This window comes from Lepidochelys kempii, chromosome 3 (genome assembly GCF_965140265.1).
Source record: "Lepidochelys kempii isolate rLepKem1 chromosome 3, rLepKem1.hap2, whole genome shotgun sequence".
Taxonomy (NCBI): Eukaryota; Metazoa; Chordata; order Testudines; family Cheloniidae; genus Lepidochelys; species Lepidochelys kempii.
In genome coordinates, this window is record NC_133258.1 from 134,877,861 (window position 1) to 134,898,679 (window position 20,819).

General features: G+C 45.8%; 1 protein-coding gene across 1 annotated transcript in view; it reads left to right on the forward strand.

The window, feature by feature from the left end:
* GPR137B (G protein-coupled receptor 137B) overlaps positions 1 to 20,491 on the forward strand; it is a 45,106-nt gene extending 24,615 nt beyond the window's left edge. Inside the window, exons 3-7 of the mRNA XM_073338169.1 lie at positions 6,254 to 6,476; positions 12,261 to 12,414; positions 14,187 to 14,311; positions 17,462 to 17,586; positions 20,322 to 20,491. Coding sequence (XP_073194270.1) covers positions 6,254 to 6,476; positions 12,261 to 12,414; positions 14,187 to 14,311; positions 17,462 to 17,586; positions 20,322 to 20,433 — 739 coding nt within the window. The 3' untranslated portion in view covers positions 20,434 to 20,491. The remainder of the gene's footprint in view (positions 1 to 6,253; positions 6,477 to 12,260; positions 12,415 to 14,186; positions 14,312 to 17,461; positions 17,587 to 20,321) is intronic.
* Positions 20,492 to 20,819: the final 328 nt, after the last annotated feature.

Genomic DNA, 20,819 nt, shown 5'->3' on the forward strand with positions numbered 1-20,819 from the left:
ATGTTGCACAGCCCCAGTTATGTGCCAACCTCAAGGTCAGGGTTATGGACATTGGGTTGATACTTAAGAACTGAAAGGTACTATAAGGTACCAGGCGGCATCCTATACATTCATAAATAATGTACTTGTCATGGGTGGCTGGCCCTTCTAGAGGGAGATAGTCCTCAGCTGTGTTGCAGGTGATTTGCCTCTCCAGGTGGAGAGAATGCACATAACAGTGGGTCTGTGACTAAACCAGGCCTCTGAGGGAGTAGAAAAACAGAGGCTGTGGGTAGCCAGAGGAAGACATTGTAGAGGAGGGGTGGCCAACCTGTGGCTCCGGAGCCACATGTGGCTCTTCAGAAGTTAATATGCGGCTCCTTGTATAGACACCGACTCTGGGGCTGGAGCTATGGGTGCCAACTTTCCAATGTGCCGGGGGGTGCTCATTGCTCAACCCGTGGCTCTGCCACAGGCCCTGCCCCCACTCCACCCCTTCTCACCCCGTCCTGTGAGCCTGCCATGCCCTCGCTCCTCCCCCTCCCCCCAGCCTCCTGCACGCCATGAAACAGCTGATCGGGAGGTGCAGAGAGGGAGAGGGAGGCACTGATTGGTGGGGCTGCCGGTGGGTGGGAGGTGCTGGGAGCCGGGGGCGGGTGGGCGTAGATGGGGGGCTGCTGATGTATTACTGTGGCTCTTTGGCAATGTACATTGGTAAATTCTGGCTCCTTCTCAAGTTCAGGTTGGCCACCCCTGTTGTAGAGTGAAGGTGCAAGGAAAAATAATGTCTCCTGCAGTGGTCCCTGAAGTTGGGGCTGGGTAGAAAGAACCAGCTAGATCAGGGGTCAGCAACCTATGGCACACATGCCAAAGATAGCATGCGAGCCAATTTTTAATGGCACACTGCTGTCTGCCGGACCCTGGCAGACAGCAGTATGCCATTAAAAATCCTGCCCGGCCCACTCTTCTCTGCCCCCCACGCCCCACTCTCTCTTTGCAGGGCAGGCAAGCTTCCCCCTCCTCCCGACTCTTCCCCCAGCGTGCTGGGTTCCTGCCCCTCCTCCTCTCCCTCCCTGCAGCCGATCAGCTGACGGCCCTTGCTATGGAGGGGGACAGGGAAAAGCAGAGCTGCAGCATGCTCTCTGCTCCGGGGATCTTGGGGAAGGGGGTGGAATCGGCATATCCCCTCCAGCCCCCTGCCGTGAGCTGGTCAGGGCAGGGGGCTGGGAGCACCCCCCACAACCCTAGCCCACATCCCCAGCCCTCTGCCCTGACTCCTGCACCCCCCTCACACACCCCCAGCCCTCTGCCCTGACCCCTGCACCCCTCTCACACACTCCCAGCCTTCTGCCCTCACCCCTGCACCCCCCCACAACCCCAGCCCTGACTCCTGCAACCCCACACATACCCAGCCCCCTCACACCCCATGCCCTGACTCTTCTATCCCCCACATCCCAACCCCTGCCCTTAGCACCAAACGGGAGCTCCTGCACACACACACCCCACATTCCCACCTGCACCCCTCACACCAAATGGGAGCTGCCCAGGTAAGCACTCCACACCCAAACCTCCTGCCCCAACCCTGAGCCCCCTCCCTCATTCTAGCTCCTGGCCAGACCCTGCACCCCAACCCCCAGCCTGCTCCTTCACCCCCAGCCCTGTTCTCGGCGCACTCCGACCCTCATCTCAGTGCAGTGAGAGGAAGAAAATGGCTAGAACCAGGGAGAAGGTAGGTACTTACTCTATGTGGACAGGCCCGGGACCCCAGAGTGGCAGTGGGCTAATTGGCAGCGGGCTGAGCCGCTCAGCCCACTGCTGGTCTGGGGTCCCGGCCGCCGGCCCCGCTCAGCCCACTGCCGGTCTGGGGTTCTGGCTGCTGGCCCCTTGCCAGCTGGGGTCCTGGCCGTCAGCCCCGCTCAGCCCACTGCCGGTCTGGGGTTCTGGCTGCCAGCCCCGCTCAGCCCACTGCCGGTCTGGGGTTCTGGCTGCCAGCCCCGCTCAGCCCACTGCCGGTCTGGGGTTCTGGCTGCCAGCCTCTTGCCAGCCAGGGTCCTGGTCGCCAGCCCCGCTCAGCCCGCTGCCGGCCTAAGTGAATGGAACCCCAGGCTGGCAGCAGGCTGAGCAGGCCGGCGGCATAAGATCAGCATTTTAATTTAATTTTAAATGAAGCTTCTTAAACATTTTGAAAACCTTGTTTACATACAATAGTTTAGTTATATAATATATTGACTTATAGAGAGAGACCTTCTAAAAATGTTAAAATGTATTACTGGCACGTGAAACCTTAAATTAAAGTGAATAAATGAAGACTCGGCACACCACTTCTGAAAGGTTGCCGACCCCTGAGCTAGAAGCTTGGTTTTCCTTGTGGGGAGAAGACAAAGAAGCTAGACCAGGCCTTGTGTCTTTTCCTGAGATTTAGGGAACAGAGGAAGAGGCGGTTTCTCAGGGAGGAGGGACTGAGCCCAGATTACAGCTGGGTTCAAGGGCCTTTTTTTGTTTATTTTGGAACTTTGTTTTATAAAAGCTCCAACAAGAGCTATTACTGGACTTGTGAAAGCCTCTTTGTGAGTTACTGAGGAACCAAGAGGGGAAACTGAGATAAAACACTGCACCATCATCCCTGGCCACAAGGGGGTCCATGGGAAGAGGCTGAGCTGATACAATACTGAGATCCAGCATTTGGAAATCCCCAAGGGAGATAAACAGTCATGTTGCCCATGAAATTTCTGTTTTATCTTGCCATTTAAATAGATGATATGCCATGGGACTCAAGGCTTGGACTGGACCAGTGTGCGGCAGTATGATGTGGCAGCACCTCTTCCACACTGCCCTCTTGTTCACTGGTCTCTAAGCTTTCATTAACCAAAATTAAGTCTCTAGCTGCTGTGGTTGCTGAGATACCCTCCGTTCATGTTTTTGAGGACAAGTGATGCAGCGTGTCTGTCCACAGTTTCAGAACCTCATACAATACCTGTGAAATGAGTAACCTGCCCCGGTCTTTTCAATAGTTGCTAATTCAGAGGCGCAGTGAGAACCCTTTAATTGTCAGAACTGTTCAGTCAGCTGAGGACTGAAATGCTTTGGTTTGACTAAAGTTATTGGGCTCAGTACCTAGGTAACTGGGTGAAATGTAAAGACCTGTGGTGAACAGGAGGTTAATCTAAAGGATCATCTGGTCCCTTCTGGTCTTAAATTCCTATGAAATCATGAAACCTGTCAATTTCACTGCTCAAATTATGTAAGAAAGGGGAGGGAAGATCATATTATAAAGAGCTGTACAAACTGTGAGTTACAGCTCATCTTGACATCAGGATTGTATGAGTGGCAGGAAAGTACCAACACTTTTGGCTGCCCCCAGTCCAGGATCCAAATGCAAGAAGACTGGTACAGCCCAGAGTGCACCTCAGTCCCTCTAGTGGGCAACCAAGGTCAAAAAGTCTAGCAGGGCATACAAGCATCACTGAAGCACAAGAAGCCTAGCACAGCATACAGGCATGGGAGTTTTCAGACCCCACTGCAAGGGAGCTGAGCCAAAGGAACTCAGAGAACATGTATGATCACATTTGGAACATCTGTACAATCTATTGTGAATGGTGGCTTGTGGGTAGAATTTAAGAGCATCACCTTTGAGGGAAATAGTTTTCCTAATCTGAGCTAGAAGAGCGGAGTACTTTGTGTTGGGGGCCATGCATTGAGAAATGGTAGGGGAGGAGAAGGAACAGGCATGCCCATCGCTTAAAGCCTTTTGCGACCTGGCTTACATTTTATTCATAAAGTTACAATCACTAGAACAGAGAGCATAATTCTTCAGACCAATTCATTTATGTGAAAGATAAAAGCTTCAGGACTAACGTGCCCCTGACATTATTTTGTGGGGTATGATGGAGATGTTTCAGAATGTTCACCCTAAAACCTTCTGCAGGCTGGAATTTGATCTATAAATAGCATTAATGAAAATACCCTATCCTTAAAGGTTCACAGTGAGCACTATCTTCCTTCTGAGGGGTAATTTCCACCCCAGGCCATCCATGCTAACTGCAGAATGTAACTGGAAAAAATGGGATTGATTCATAAACATAAGTAGTGGCTTTAGGCTCTTTCAGTTCTCCCTGTTACATATAAAAAGGCTTTCAGGGAAGCACCCTTTCTTTTCCAATTACCAGTTCTGGCAAAAGGGAGCACTGACTCATTTTGAAATGAGCTAACAGTGCTTTAGTTTTATATCATGATCAGGGCTGCAGATTTGTCATGACCTTTTCTATTTAAAAAAAAAAAATCACAGAGCAACCATGATTCAGGAAATGCCACATGTTTAGGAGGAAGTGGTATGTAAAGTCACAGCTATGAACATTCAACTCTACTTCTTTAAATGCAGGACACGTAAATCCTCCCCTCCCCTCCTCTTCGCCCTGCCAGCGGGGCACTGACCAGCCACAGCAGCACCCTGGCACCACACCTCTAATCCTGGCCTGGGGTGAAGGGTGCAGAGTGACCCCTGCCCTGCACTCACTCTGCAATGGCAGCTCCTGTCCCATGGGGCTGGGTTTGGCTCTTGCTCCCTGCTCTGAGTGTTGAGGCCTGGTGCACAGGGTCACAGCACTGCTCAGGTTTGGCCTAGCTGCCCCTGCCTCATGACGGGGTGGAGGTGGGGGGTGGGTAAGGCAGATGTGTTAAATCTGAGTAAATGGCACAGCAACCTCATGTGCCAGGACACAATGCTGAGAGTGGGGGAGCTGGGCCAGTCCTTTGGGACAGGTGTTGCCACTGTGCGGTTACTAGGGGGCAAGCTAGCTTTCCAGCCCTGCCCAATTCCCAGTCCTCCCCTCTGCACCATGCTGGTGACCCTTAAAACCTACCTGTGATGCACTCCTGGGTCACAACCCACCATTTGGGAAATACCGCTTCATTAAAATCACAGACACAGACACAAAGAAAAGTCGCACAGACAAACAGAAATATCCTGGTATCTGTGACATTTCTAACACCATGACAAACCTGCAGCCCTACTCATGATTCATAAATTACACGCTATTAACCTTTTGGGGCAATATTTTCCACTGCTGTGTAGGTGGGCAAAACTATTCTTTACAGACTGAATTTAGATTACTCAAAAGAGAACCTGGGCATATATCCCAACCCCAGGCCAAACTTCCAAGCAGACCGCAAGATGGACTGCAAACTCACCTGAATGGCTTCTCTATTGGCCTAGGTTAGTAACTCTTAACAAAACCTGACAATACTGAAATAAGTAATCAATAAGAATGGTAACACTTTTGCTTATTTTTTTAAATTCTGAGACCGATTGTGATCTTGGCTCTGCTACTGCATATGGGAGTAAAGGAGCATAAGGAGCATCCTTATCCTTCTGCATGGACTTTGCGTTGCAACGTTGGAGATGTGTGGAGAAGAGGGAGAGCAAAGCACCTGCTGCCAAGTTGCTACCCCCCTCTCCTCACCAGATGACTGAGGAGTGGGCAGCTCTCAGACTCGCCGTTCAGGCCTTGCTCTGCTCTTGAGGTGGGGCAGCGCAGCTATGTGCTGCCCTTCACTTGGAGCGGGTTGCAAGGTGCCAAGCCATCCCCAAGTTTTCATATTTAGAATTTTGAATGTTCCCTCAAAGAAGCTGCATGTGACAAAGATATTTGGGGGAGGAGAAAGCAGCGTTTAGTAGCCAGCTGCCTCATGGCTTTTAGACTTTAAAAAGGGCTTCCTGTATTTGATACAAAATATGACTTTAAAAAATGGGTAGTCAGTGGTTCTACTCATGGTATTGAGTGTGTACAACACCCAGGCCTAAAGCCATAGCATTCCACACAGCTCGACCGTTCAGCTAACAATGGCTTCCTCACGCACACTGAGTCTGGTTGAATGGTCAGAGGGATTCCCCAGAGATATGATGTGCAGAGCCTAGCAAAGTAAACACATCCGTTTAAAATAGATGTAAAGATCTGTCTATATTACATTTGTCTTATACATGCTTTTCTCCCGTATGTGTTAAGACTGCCCCATCTTTCATGCTTTATCCCTTACAAGTAAGTATATGGCTTGAATATCAGTTTATTCTGGATTTTAAAAATAGTTGTGAAATCAACTGTAATCATCCTCGAGGCCACGTAGAGCATTCTGAATCAGTTTGGTGTAGCTGCTCTGTGTGTCAGCTGTGACAGCCTTGACACAGGGACAGTATCTTCCCTTGCTCTAGGTGCAGCTTCAAGCACACTGCTGACACTTGCTAAACAGTAGTTCTAAAAGCCTGTTTTTCCCTCTCCAGGTTGCCTCTCTATCTGGCTTCTCTCTTCATCAGTCTCCTCTTCCTCTTGGTGAATTTAACGTGTGCTGTGTTGGTGAGAACAGAGAATTCAGAGAGGAAAGTCATTGTCTCTGTCCGGGTGGCAATTAATGACACATTGTTTGTTCTGTGTGCCATCTCACTCTCCATCTGTCTGTATAAGATTTCCAAGATGTCTTTAGCCAACATTTACTTGGAATCCAAGGTAAAGTACATTTTAGAGATCATTTAAATCTTACTTAAGAATAGTTTTGGTCAAAGGAGACAATTTAGTGGGACGAGACTCAGGTTTAAAAAATTCTTTAGACTCTGCAACCAAGGATATTAATTCCAGAATTTCAACTTAGCCTTTCTTCCTTCTAAAAAAGATCAATTGAATACCATGTAGTTTACCAAGATGCTTTCTGCTCTGCATTGTTACTAAAGATGCCATAGCACTTTAAATAAGAGTTTGCAGAAGTTGTCATTGGCCAGAATTTATCACATACCTCAGCTATATTTCAGTTGGCTGCTGTCCTCCACCTCAAACACAGCTGCATTTCAGTGCTGCTATATGTAGATAGTTGAAGAGCACCTTTGGGCTCCCTCAGTCTGTCAATTTACTTTAAGTCTTTAAGGGAGCAGCATGTCCATGAAAATAAACAGTAACACAAAGTATGAACTGTCTTCCGTGAATGGTGCATGTCCTTCTGTCAATGACTAAGGGCATGTCTACACTTACCTCCGGAGCTATCAATCCAGCAGGGGTCGATTTATCGCGTCTAGTGAAGATGCTATAAATCGACTGCCGAGCACTCTCCTGTTGACTCCGGTAATCCACTGGGGCAAGCGGTGCAGGCGGAGTCAACAGGGGAGCGTCAGCAGTCGACTTACTGCAGTGAAAACACCACGGTAAGTAGATCTAAGTACATCGACTTCAGCTACGTTATTCACATAGCTGAAGTTGCATGTCTTATATCGATTTCCGCCCCTTCCCCAGTGTAGACCAGGCCTAAGGCTGTATTTAAAAGTACTTCCACTTTATAAAAATGGTCCAGTTGAAAAGGAGATTCACTTAAGATCCTGCAGCAGGTATTCTTTAAGGATATAGTCTGTTATGTTGACAAGTTTGGGATATGTTAAGTAGACAAACAGGCAGACTCATAGTTAGTGTAATGCTATTGAAGCCAATACATATTTGGCACAAAGTCAATAGAGGATATTCTGTAACATTCATAAATAGTAAAGGAGGGCTTATTTTCTCAAAGATCCCTTGACTTTCTGACTTGCATTAGGAGTTTAAGTCTGGAAGTAAATGACTAGAGTTTAATGAAAATATATTATCCTTCTCATCATGATGAAGCTGCCAATACTGTAAATTTCAGTTACTATGAAGAAAATCTTATAATAAAATTCTTCCCTGCTGGTTGGCCATCTAATTACTTTTCCTACTTAATCAGTGTGGACATACAACAGAAAGCCCATGACTGATGGGTAGATTTCAATCTGCAGCTTTGTGCTTTTCAGATTTTTCATTTGCTGACCAAACTGGCATGATCAGTGGATTTGTTTTACTACAAAGGAAGTTTATCCAACTCATGCAAATCATCAAAACATGAGGTTTTGTCAGAGCGGTGTTTACCAAGTAGAGGTTGGGATCGATTCCTTCCTTCATTTTCTCTTCCCGCTGGAAATCCAATCTGTCCTACATGAGCAAAGAACAACAACTCTGAAATTAGCGTTGAGGTGATGGAAACATACAACATGCACACCAACAGCCGAACCTAGAAGTAGGAATAACCGCTAACGTATTGACTCCTATTGAACTGAAATGGGAGTTTTGCTTGTGTAATTATTGTAGGATTTCATTACATGTGTTTAGTTTACAGCTCTGAAAGCTGGAGATTGTAGCCACGTGATTTTTAGCTTGAACTGTTAAAGTTGTTCTGAAATTCTTGGTAAAAATCCATGCCATGTGGTGATATAAAATTGGAATGGCAGTAGGGTTGCTAACTTTCTAATCGCACTAAAGTGAACACCCTTGCCTTGCCCCCTTCCTCCCCCTTCCCCGAGGCTATGCTCCCACCCCCACTCACTCCATCGCCCCTCCCTCTGTTGCTCACTCTCCCCCACCCTCACTCACTCATTTTCACCCAGCTGGGGTAGAGGGTTGGGAGGGGATGAGGGCTCCAGCTGGGGGTGCGGGCTCTGGGGTGGGGCCATGAATGAGGGATTTGGGGTCCAGGAGGGGGCTCTGGGCTGGGGATTGGGGCCAAGGGGTTTGGAGTGTGGGGGGGCTCTGGTCTGGGGCAGGGGGTTGAGGTGTGGAAGGGGATACGGGCTCTGAGCTGGGGGTGTGGACTCCGGGGAGGGGCCAGAAATGAGAGGTTCAGGGTGCGGGAGGGGCTGGGGCAGGGGGTTGGGGGAGGTTTGGGGCATGGGGTTCCAGGAGGGAGTTTGCATGCAGGAAGGGGTTCGGGGTGCAGGCTCCAGGTGGCACTTACCTCAGGCGGCTCCCGGGACGCGGCCGGCATGTCCGACTCCTAGGCACAGAGGCGGCCAGGGGGCTCTGCCCGCACCCACCACCCCTGCAGCTCCTATTTGTCACGGTTCCTAGCATTTGGGGTGGGAGCAGCATGCGAAGCCCCCATGACCACCCCATGCCACTCAAGGGACATGTCGCTGCTTCTGGGGAGCCTAGTGGAGCCATGTAGGGAGCCTGCCAGCCCTGCACCAACCACACTTTTAACAGCCTGGCAGCGGTGCTGACCGGAGATGCCAGGGTCCCTTTTCGACTGGGTGTACCAGTCGAAAACCAGACACCTGGTAACCCTAAATGGCAGAAATGCCCACATTGTGGTATTTGGAGATTTGGCACCCTTCCATTTGACTCTCACATCTGCTATCTCCCTCTGTTCAAATATCACAGGGGTGATAAAGTGCACAGGGGTAAATCCTGCATTCTCCTGCATAGTCACAGAGCCTCAGGAAGTGGAACTCTTTTAGTTCTACTGTGCAAAGTTGGGGCAGGAGTGGGAGGGCCAAATGTGGGGTACACAGCACTCACATAGGTAGAGCCCCATTCTTTGGAGATTCCTTGCATGGCACAAGCAGCAAGTGCATGACTAGAGTCTTGCCACTTCAGGTATCCTCAGCCCTCTGAAGAGGGCATGTAAACCAATTGCAGCTAATAGGGTTAAGCAATCTTTGTGGCCTGTGAGGAAGGAGTCCCCTTCCCCTACTCTCCCTGTGTATCTTCCCAGCAGCCAGCTACTTAGGCTGGACACTGCTCTGCGGATTTGGCCCATAGTGGACAAAACATTTTTATCATGCTATTTTATTTGTTGAGCTCAAAGTGATTAAAGCTACAACATATTTAAATATTATACTGCACTAGCCTTCCCTGTATTCTGGCAAAAACAGCACTGAAAAATGCCAGCTGCTTTCTTCTGTCTTGTGGTACCTGCAGCATGGAGAACTGAGCTGTGATGTCTGAGTCAACAGCTTCCTCCTCTGTTTCCATAACAGCATAGTTGATTCTCCAACACAGAGTGCGAATAGAGAAGTACGTAACAACTGTTTCCTCTTTACAGCATTTCCTGTCGTTTGCTATGGTCTCACCACAGCTTTCACAGCTACGTACCGTATTTCTGGTTTCAATCCTCTTATAAATATCTGAGTCTCTGAAGTCAGCACAAATGTCACTGCAAGCCAGGCCTGCCACCATATTATGCTCCCGTTGACGGGCAAGTCTAGCAGTATTTGCAGCATCCATCTAATCAGACAGTCAGTCATGCTGATCTACAAAGTTGTGAACTCACATCCAGGATGTCAAGCAGGCTGAGTAGTACCCGGGACACAGTGTATCAGATGAATCAATGTCTTAAGTCGTTTTGCTGCGAAGGGTGTGCTAGCTAGTTTTTCATAAATGGTGATATAATTCCCAAACGTAGGGGCTGACCCAGGCTTCTTGTGTTGGTAGGAAAAAATACTGCTTGTGAAGGGAGATGATCAATGTTGGCATAACTATATTCTCTATATATATTCTCTAACTATAACTATATTCTCTCTCAAGGACAATTTTTAACTCTGCTGTTGGCCAGCTTCATATACAATATATTGAATGAGCTCAGTTTTTACAATACTATGAGGGAAAAAAACAGCTAAAGCCTTCCTTTCTCCACTCATTCCTCCCACCTTTCCCTCCATCCCAGCTGCTCATGGTCTGCTTGAAGCAAAGAGAAAGGTGCAGACAGGACAGTGAATCTAGTGAGTGCTATGAGATAACCCCCAAAAAACCAGCCAGGCAGGCCACTGCTTGAGAAGACTCTACTGCTCAGAGTGCCAAGGGAAACTCTGAAGCAGAAAGCACCCTCAGACTGTCAGAGTTAGGAACACAAATTCTCACAGAAGGCAGAAAAAGGTCAATACTGCATTGACGTGACATTTATAAAAGTGTAACATCAGCGCAACAAGGCAATGGAATGTGGCATCTCAAGGGAAAGCACTCCCACTATACCATGCTGCATTCCTGTGTACAAAGAAAACAGTGCATCCTTGTACAGCTGGTCAGAGTTATTTGGGGTCTCATGAAACCATGCCCCTTCCATTCTGCCACAACTATACAGCTGAAAAGGCCTCAATAGAAATGTAGAGGAAGAAATATTTTATGTGAAGGTTTGGAGACCACTATAACCTGGTGAAATGACATGATGCTTAAGTAGTTGTATCCTCCTTGTCCTAAGCCTTTGATCCCACTACTACTTGCCTTTAGACTTTGTAACCCAGGCTAGACATCTTGGAGTTATGCTTCTGCCTGGGTAGGCCCTCCTATCTCCTGGGTAGGCCCTCCTATTGTAAAAGGGCCCATGATGAGGTGGGCAACTTCCAACTCTGTCAGGCTCTGGAGCCCATTTATTGTACTATATGCCTCCATTGTGGGAAGGAGAGGGAGTCACGTGAGATGGAAACAAGGGTTTTCCCTTCCCTACAGAGGTTGAAAGCCTTACCTCTGCTCATCCAGAGAGCTCAGGACAACTTTGTTCTCTTTCATTTGGTTGTGTAAAAGGCTGCCACCAGGCCAGCCCCACAGAGTCCTTCTTGAGCCTCTTCCCCTCCATCTGTTATCTTGTCTGTATATGTGCCTGTCTCTAGGACAGAACTAACATTGATCCTTAGCCTAGTCCTGTCTGTGCCCAGAGATTTAATCAGATCTTGTCTCAGTACCTGTGATGCCTACTGTTATGGACTCTCTCTCTCAATCCCTACCCTCTGAATTTCTGCTGCAACCTGGCTACTCTCAATCCTGCATGTGGATCACACCATTCCCCTACAAACTCTATCCATTTCCACATCCAACAGAAGAGAGCTCTCCTAACTTCCAAAACACTGACCAGGGCCCCACTCCAATCTACATTCCTGACCTCAAATTCACTTACTGTTCCACACACTCATCCTACTCCTCTAGTCTTTGCTCAATGAGACTCTCCTGTTGATACTAAATTATAAATTGGGCAAATCTGCAGAGTAGGATGTGAATTCCTATGTGCAATATGTTTACCAATAACTGTTACCAGCTGTTCTGTACTTACTCAGAGGGCTAATATATGGGTAGCATGTAGCTGTAAAATGCACAACATCGCATGATGGTATCGGTGCAAGATCTGATATAGGAAGTTCTCAGTCTGGTGTCGTGTTGGAGGTTTTATTTTTGCGTGAGGATGCAATGGATGATCTATCCAATAGGTTTTATTCCCCATGTACAACTCTTTTTTGATCTTATTTTAGGTACTTTAAGACTAGTACTTCCTGCAGTATTAGACAGAGTCATTGAATAGTAGCTGACCATGCTAAGAACTGGAAGCTTGGAAAAAGATTCCCAGATAAAAAAAAAAAAGTAAATTTATCCAAGATTATACACAGTGAAGCAGAGATCACCAAGCCCATGCAAAACGGTGTTCTTGCCATTATCAGACATAAATACTAAAATATGTTTAACTCTCTCTTCTAGGGTTCATCTGTGTGTCAGGTGACAACTATAGGCGTGACCGTTATACTACTTTATACCTCAAGAGCCTGTTACAACTTATTCATCTTATCATTTTCTCAAACCAAGAAAGTCAATTCTTTTGATTATGATTGGTACAATGTATCGGATCAGGCAAGTATGAAGTTTACTGCTAACAAGGAAAACTGATCCTGTATAGTCAGAATTGACAACAAACAAGAACTAATACAATAAAATCCTTTGGATTTTTTAAATTAAAAAAAAATGCACCAAGTTTGTTCTGCTCCAAGACTATGATCTTTCCAGTAATAAAATGGTCAGGGAAAAATAATCCGGTCAGAAGAAAAAGCAGTCACAAAACCAACAATATAAAAAAAAACTTACCTTCTGGTTACTGCACTTTATTTATATTTATTTTTAAGATTTAGAAAGCCAACTCCCCTCTATTAAAAACAGGTGTATGGGATTTGTTTTGTTTTTTACCTTTAGTGAAAGGACTACTGAATAGTTTGAATCATATTTGAGTAGCAGTGGAGACAAGAAGGTGACTCCATTTACAATTTAAACATGTGGGCAAAATCGTGTGTCCTCTGAAGTCAATGTCAAAGCTCTATTGACTTCAGTGGGGTCAGCATCCCCCCATAAAAAAGAAGTGTTTTTCCTGCTCTATCGATAAAGAATAGCTGCATGTTCCCTTCACATAGCACCAGTTTTAACATATGATGATCGGTCAAGTTTTAATTAAACCAAAATGACAGCTAAGACTGAATGCTGGTTCACACAATTCCTGTTGAATTTCAATGGGAGTTGAATGCCTCACTCCCTTAGGTTTCAGAGTAGCAGCCGTGTTAGTCTGTATTCACAAAAAGAAAAGGAGGACTTGTGGCACCTTAGAGACTAACAAATTGATTTGAGCATAAGCTTTTGTGAGCTACAGCTCACTATCCGATGAAGTGAGCTGTAGCTCATGAAAGCTTATGCTCAAATCAATTTGTTAGTCTCTAAGGTGCCACAAGTCCTCCTTTTCTTTTCACTCCCTTAGGTTCTTTTGAAAATCCCAGCCTTTGACCTCAGATGTTTACATCGTTTAAAAGTAAACAGGATAATGCTCAGGTCCCAGTACATGGGTGTTGGCTTAAAATCAGGGGAGTGCAATTAAATGGGAGGTGCCGTATCCTACCTACATTCCTGGTCCATGTGCTTCCCCTAACCTGCCACGAAGTTTCATGGGACATGGGACAGCCTGTGATGCCTCTTTTACATAAAAGCCTAATACCTTCTGCCCACCAGGGGGCTGGACCATTGCAGTGCATGCTGGCTGCTCTCACAACTAGAGATGGCCAATGACTGATCTTTCATTCTGAATTTAGCAAAATATGACTAGCAATTCCTGGTGCCTTCATTTTTGGGTGCCCATGTCTACACAACATTTTGGAGTCATTTGGAGTGAGCCTCTTAACCCCGTCGACAGACTCGGGCTAGTGGGGCTTGCACTGAACTCAAAAGGTTTTAATTTGTTTCTCAAAGCTTGAAAGAGTTTAGAACACTAGTATCTTATTTTCTCACTTTCTTGACAGTCTAAGAGCTTGGCAGGTAGCCACGAGACTTAACTATTCTCTGTAGCTTTTGGGTAAGGGAGAAAAGCACTCTAAGGATGATGATGATGATCATTTAAAAAGGAGGAAGGGAAAGGTATTGTACAAAATAAAATAGAATTTTTTATCTTTCCAAAGGGGTTTTTATTGTTAACGATTTGTAGCCAGGTTAATCTGCTGCTTTACTTTTATACACAGCTACTAGATGTTCCATCATATTCCCTTATGCTTACATACATTTCACCCTAAGAAAGCTGATTTTGTTTCTTATACTTTTTAAAACAAACTCACTTTCTCATTTTTTAACATGCTGCTCTGACTTTTCAACAGGCAGATCTAAAATGTCAGCTGGGAGATGCTGGGTACATCGTATTTGGAGTGATCCTCTTTATCTGGGAGCTGCTGCCCACTTCCTTAGTTGTTTACTTCTTCCGTGTTCGAAACCCTACAAAAGACCTAGTAAGTAAAACCTTTTCCAGGCACAACCTTCAGATAATCCTCAGAGCTCAATTTACTGTTAGTTTTTATTTCTCCACATTTTAACTTTTTATTTTCAAACTGTTCTCAGTAAAAATAAAATACTTTAGATCATCCAAACATACCACTTTCCCCTACTAGGTTGTTATTGTAGAAGATTTACCTGGCACTTGAGTTTGATAATGGGGTACAGTGTCTTTCATTTTTAGGGCATTGATTCAAAGCCAGCTGCAAGTTATCATCTGATAGCTGCTCAGTGGCACATATGAAATGAATTTGATGGTCCTAGCCCAATTCTCTTTGAAGAAGTTTCCATATCACAAAAACCAGCACCACAGTTGGCACTGACTGAAATCTTGTTAGCAGTTTCAGCGGAGTGGTGAAGCCAAGGTTTGAAAGCTAAACATATGTTGGACTTAAGTAGGCAGAGAAACCAAAATATCTTCTCATAGCAGCAGGCAATCCCTCCAGATTAATGTGGGACACACTGGTAAATGTGTGGGAAAGTTTGCACTGCCATTTAGGGTCTGATCCTGCAAACCTTTACGCATGAATAGTCCTACTGAAGTTAAACAAGACAACAACTATGGACTACATTCTTCTGCTAAATGTTAGTGAAAGAACACATTAGCTAACAAGTTCTAACATTACACCTTTATATCTTGTCTAGACAAAACCCTAGGACTCTAGAAGTTTGGTAGGGTAGGGTTAGGAGGAGCAAGCTAGTCCTAATTTAAATAGAGAACTCTGTAACTTCACTCATTTTACAGGTACCTTTTACAGGGGCTATGTTCTTTACCTAACATTGCTGTTAAATGTGCCTGATCAAATACTACGGTTTTCATAAATTCTAAGATTTCAAGGTCAGAAAGGACAATTGTGATCATCTAGGGCAGTGGTTCTCAAACATTTGTATTGGTGACCCCTTTCAGACAGCTAGCCTCTGAGTGCGACCCCCCTTATAAATTAAAAACACTTTAAAAATATTTAGCACTATTATAAATGCTGGAGGTGAAGTGCAGTTTGGGGTGGAGGCTGACAGCTCACGACCCCCCCATGTAATAACCTCACAAACCTGTGAGGGGTCCCGATCCCCAGTTTGAGAACCACTGATCTAGTCTGACCTCCTGTTAACACGGGGCACAGAAGTTCCCCAAAATAACTACTTTTGAACTAGAATACTTTTTTTTAAATAACCAATCTTGGTTTAAAAATTGCCAGGGACAGAGAATCCCCCACAACCCTTGGTGAATTGTTCCAATGGTTAATTACCCTCACTTTTTAAAAATGTATGCCTTATTTTTGTGTGTGTAGAAAAATAACAAATAGGTTTATGCTTATCTATGTCACAGCAAGAGAAAAACTGAAAAAGTTAAATAAACAACCCCACTACAGTTAAGCTCACAACTTTCAGTACAAAAAAATCAACAAAAGCCCAAGCTCCAGATTCTTTAGTAAAGCCACACCATGAGTTTTCATGCAAATTTGCCACAAGATGGAGTCCAAGAGTCACAGGAGAGTATTGTAATATAAACATTTGTTAATAGTTGCAGAATTACCAAGTACTTATTAATATGCCGGAAAAGGATTGCCAAGAAAAGAGGAAGATTATATATAAAGCATTACTATTAAAACAAACTGCATCCACTAGTCCACAAAATATCTAGAAACAACCAAACTTTAGTGAAAACCCAACGTTTGGCTCTGCTTTCCTTATTTATAAATGGTGATCGCTTAAACAGAAAACTTTGGGGTAGTGTTGAGTTGGTTGCATTTTCCTCTCCAAAATTAAAAACTAGGAACTGCTTAGCTGTATTCAAAAATAAACTTTTGGTTCCTAGAATTGTTAAGGCAATAATATGCTTGTTTTGCTGTCTCTGGTAATTTGTTTTTGCCTGTAGAGCATAACTGAGTGCTCTTATGCTAACATTGCTAGAGTGTCAAGCAAGTGAACTGGGGGGAAAACCCACACGTTTACTGCTTGGGTTTTGGGTTGCTGTTTTTTTTAATACAAAAGGAAAAAAGACTGTAACTAGTTTTATGCCAATGAACAATGCAGGATCAACCCTTTATCTTGCTCTGGGCCAAGAATAAAAATGTTGCCCCAGCATATCCAGAGAGTCGGGGGGAAGGGGATACTGGCACTGAATGGAAGAGAAAAAAAATCAAGTGTGCATGGGAATGTGTAGGACAGTGTCTTGAATCTGAGCCACACTGTGGGTCAGAGTGAAAAAAAACACACTAGTTAAACTAAAATGAAAGTGGTTTGGGTTTTTATTTTTGTAAATGGAAAAATTGTGTGAAGGCCCCTTCACTCCCTCACTCAATGGATGTTTCCCCCTGGCTTGGCCCATGGCTCTGAGGTGAGTATATCACTGCTGAGAGACATAATAGCATTCTATTCCCACCCTTTAATTGGGTATAGTTTCATTGGGACAGATTGGTCAGTTTCCCTGGGTTAATGGGAAGCTGGTAGGGGATGCTGTGCCAGTAAAGATAGGAGAGTGAATTTCAGGACATTGGGAGGTTGTACTAGAGGTCATTTGCCTGGTGGCTACAGCTCTCCATCCCTTTGCCTGGGAATTCCTCATCTCCTCAACCTTATCATCCTACTGTATGCCTCTTCCTCTGTCTGCCGGGTCCAAATTGCTCTCTGTAAGGGAAGCAAGTGGGCGGTGTTATTGGGAGGGCAGACTGGGGTGGAGAGGAATTGATATGGAGCTAGGGTGACCAGACAGCAAATGTGAAAAATCGGGACAGGGGTGGTGGGTAATACGAACCTATATAAGAAAAAGATCCAAAATTCAGGACTGTCCCTATAAAATCGGGACATCTGGTCACTCTATATGGAGCCTAGAACAGACGTGTAAAGCAGCAGGTCTGGTAGCATGAGCACTTCCACTCATGGGAAGTGGGGAGTTGGTAGGTTTAAAGGGAGGAAATGGAGAAAGCAGAACAGGAGGCGAGAGATAGGGGGAAAAATAGTTGAACAGACTCCTGCCATATCTCTTGGCTGGGAGCCTTTGGCGAGACGTCGCCTCAGGGGTATTCTTTAGAAAATGAACAGGTGGCATCTCTGACACTCAGATACAAATGGATGTAACTTTCACTGATGGATGGTTTCCCCCCTAGACAAATCCAGGAATGATACCAAGCCATGGATTCAGTCCACGATCCTATTTCTTTGACAACCCTCGGCGATATGACAGTGACGATGATCTGGCCTGGAACATTTCACCACAAGGCATACAGGGCAGGTGAGGTATTGGGATGGTTATAGGAGGAAGAGATCAGTGAGGAACGATTAAATGTTCTACTTATTTTATCATGATTTTTGACCAAATTCAGACACAATACTTAGGGGTAGGGAAAAAAATCTGTTAGAAAGGAGAGTTCAGCAGGAGGATGCGTTAGGGAACAAACATGCATGTATGTGTGAGAGTAAGGGTGGGAGGCAAGGCATTAAAGATGGCAGCACATAAAGATTACAAGGATAACAGAATGAAGATAGAGTATCTTGATTTAACAGCTATAACAGAGGGTGCTGGCCCTTTAACGGGTAGGACCAGAGCAGTAGTTTCAGTTTTGAGTTCAGCTCTTTAAGGACAGAAGTTCTCAGACTTGTAGTTCAGGGTGCTACTAGGACAATAAGCTTGAGAGCAAGACAGACCGAGAGAGGAAATGGTATAAAGGCAAACTCCTTTTCCACGGGCAGCGCATGACTCCGGCATTTGGGGAGGCTGGCCTGAGCACCGGAAGCTCCTCTGGTGCCTGGACTGTGGCTCTGCTCTGGGGCCCTGCCCCCACTCAATCTCCTCTCTGGCCCCCTCCCCAGGGATGAAAGTAACTTAAAGAACTTATCGGTGCCCCAGAGTTCTGAGCAGGAGGCGTGGCCTCAAGCGGAAGAGGGCGGGGCCTTTAAATTGCCAACAGAGCCCCAGGGGTCCTGGCTGCCGCCGCAACCCCAGGGCTCCAGCAGTGGGGCTCTGGCGGCAATTTAAAGGGCCCAGGGCTCCAGCCGCTGCTGGGAGCCCTAAGCCCTTTAAATTGCTGTCTGGGGAAACCTTGCCAGTACACCGTACTGGGGCGTACCGACTTACTTTCACCTCTGCCCCTCCTCCGAGGCCCCCCCTGCCCACTGAGTTGCTGCACCCCTCCCCCCTGAAGACTCCTAGCACCTGCCAAGCCCTCCTCTCCTCTACACACACCCTCAGTTCCCTGCCCCTTGCGCTCTCTGCTCCTCCCCCAAGCTGAGTACTCTCCCTGCCCTTTGAAGAACTGGAGCAAGTACAAAAACTGGGGAGGGGGGGGGAATTTGCTGCCCATAGGTACCCCTAATTGCCACCTGCTGCTTACCAGGAACACTCTGAAAGATTCTGGCCCAGGTGTAAGTGGCAGGGGGATCCTGGCCATTGCAGTCAGTGCTGCTCAGCAGCCATCCAGCTTAGCTGGCACTGGCCCTGAGGACAGCATGGTGGTGCCTGCCACACACAGTGATCCAGGCCTGCAGTGGCTTGGAAGGGAGGGAATGTCACACCCACTGGCTGCACAGAGCATAAGGCTGGCCTGGCGTCTTGTCTTGTGTAGCCCTTCCACAGAGGGACATAGCGGGCAGCAAGTATCTCAAAGGAGGGGCAGAGCAGGGACCAGAAGAGGTGGAGCATGGGCTACGTCATGAGGGGAAAGCAGGAGGGGGCCTCAGGGTGGAGCACGGGACCTATACCCTTTTCCTAGTATGGGGAGAAACCTAAAGGGGGCAAGAGCTGCGTGTGGACCTCTGCACTGAGGAGACCGGGAAAAGAGAGGGTCTGTGGTGAAGACTCTAGTAAGAAGAGATGTGGGCATGAGACTTCATCCTACCAGCTCAGTCTGTTCGTAAAGCAGTGAGGGGAGGAGCTCCTAGATAACTCTTATTTTGTACCTGAGAATCTATTAAATCACATGCAAGAGGGGAAACTTTACTCAGCACTAGGTTTAGGTGCAGGGAGTGTCCTTTTCCACTGCTTGCAAAACACAGGAATTCTGTATATTTGAGATCCACCATGAGTCAGCCCCTTATTTTTAAAAATATTATTAGAGGAATAAGCACACTATGAAATAATCTTTAAGAAGACTCCCTTAGTAACTAATTCCCACCCATAGAGAATCCAATTCTTGTTTTTCCGTCTATTTGCATATAAAAATTAACTTGGTTGAGTTGGGTGCAGCTTTTTCTGCGACCCACAATGCAACCATAGTTCAACAAAGCTTGCCTGTTCACAGCTATCATGCTGCCTGGGGTGGTATCTTTGCATTTGGGGAAAATCTTCAGAGCCTTTGGCATACCACAGAGTGCTTGGAGGTCACACACATACTAGCACTGGTGACAGTGTAGTCTGAGATCTCCTACTGCCCAGAGAACCAGGAAGGAAAAGAGGAGGATCAGCCAAACTGCTTACAAAGGGCTGGTTAGGGAGTGCCACCCAAAGAACATCTTAAGTGTTTGGAACAGTTTATAGACAGACAACCATATGGCATCCGAGCCAAGTTCCCAGTTACTGACCAAGTATTAACCATGTTGGATGTGAACACAAAATATGTTTAGATCCAGCAATGCTACTAGCTGGATCCAAGTTGTTGGAACAGGAATTTAGGCAGGCTTGACCTACTGCTGTCCAACATCCTTGAACACCCTGAACCCTAACGTGGGAAAGCGAAGCCATTAGGTGGTAAAAACCTTCAGTCATTAATGAACTGGACAGGATTTCAACCAGTAGCCTAAAGATGAAAGTCTCTCTAGTTCATGACCAATTCCTTGAGCCCACAATACTGCTGAACAGAGATGCATCGCTAAATAGCTGATCTGAGACTTAAGTACAAAGTCTACTAGTAGCATCTCTAGAATTTATGTAAACTATATTTATGAAGTTATAGTCTGTCTGTCCCATTTAAGTAAATGAGCCATACAGAGAATGAAGGCATCAGCCATAAATTCTTGTGTTTTGTTTTTTAGTTTCTCTCCAGATTATTATGATTGGGGACATCAACACAACAGTTTCACGGCTTACATAGGATCACTGCAGCCAGAATCAACAATGGACACAGAACGACCAAGCCCTATATAGCTCCAGTCAATGACAGTATTAAGACATTCCATATTAAAAAAATATTCTGAAAAACAAAGTTTAGCAATTTTCCTTAATCTGTTGGTTTTTAAGGGCACTGTTTTGTACAAGGAGCAATAGAGGTCTTTGCCACAGGATTCTCAGCATTCAAGGAAAGTTGTAGATTATGTAATGGTTTAATGTCATGAAGCCACATTTTAGTTGTTCCATTGTTCTAAGCCTTGTTATTTTAGACTGATACACATTTGCTTAACATTATGCACAAAAATACCCATGTTGCAGGATAAGTGCCTTAGTGGGCATAATGTAATCATTCTCTGTTATTTAAGAGATTTTTACATAAACTTAAACACTGTAACATACTGGAAATTCTTTGAGAATTTTTA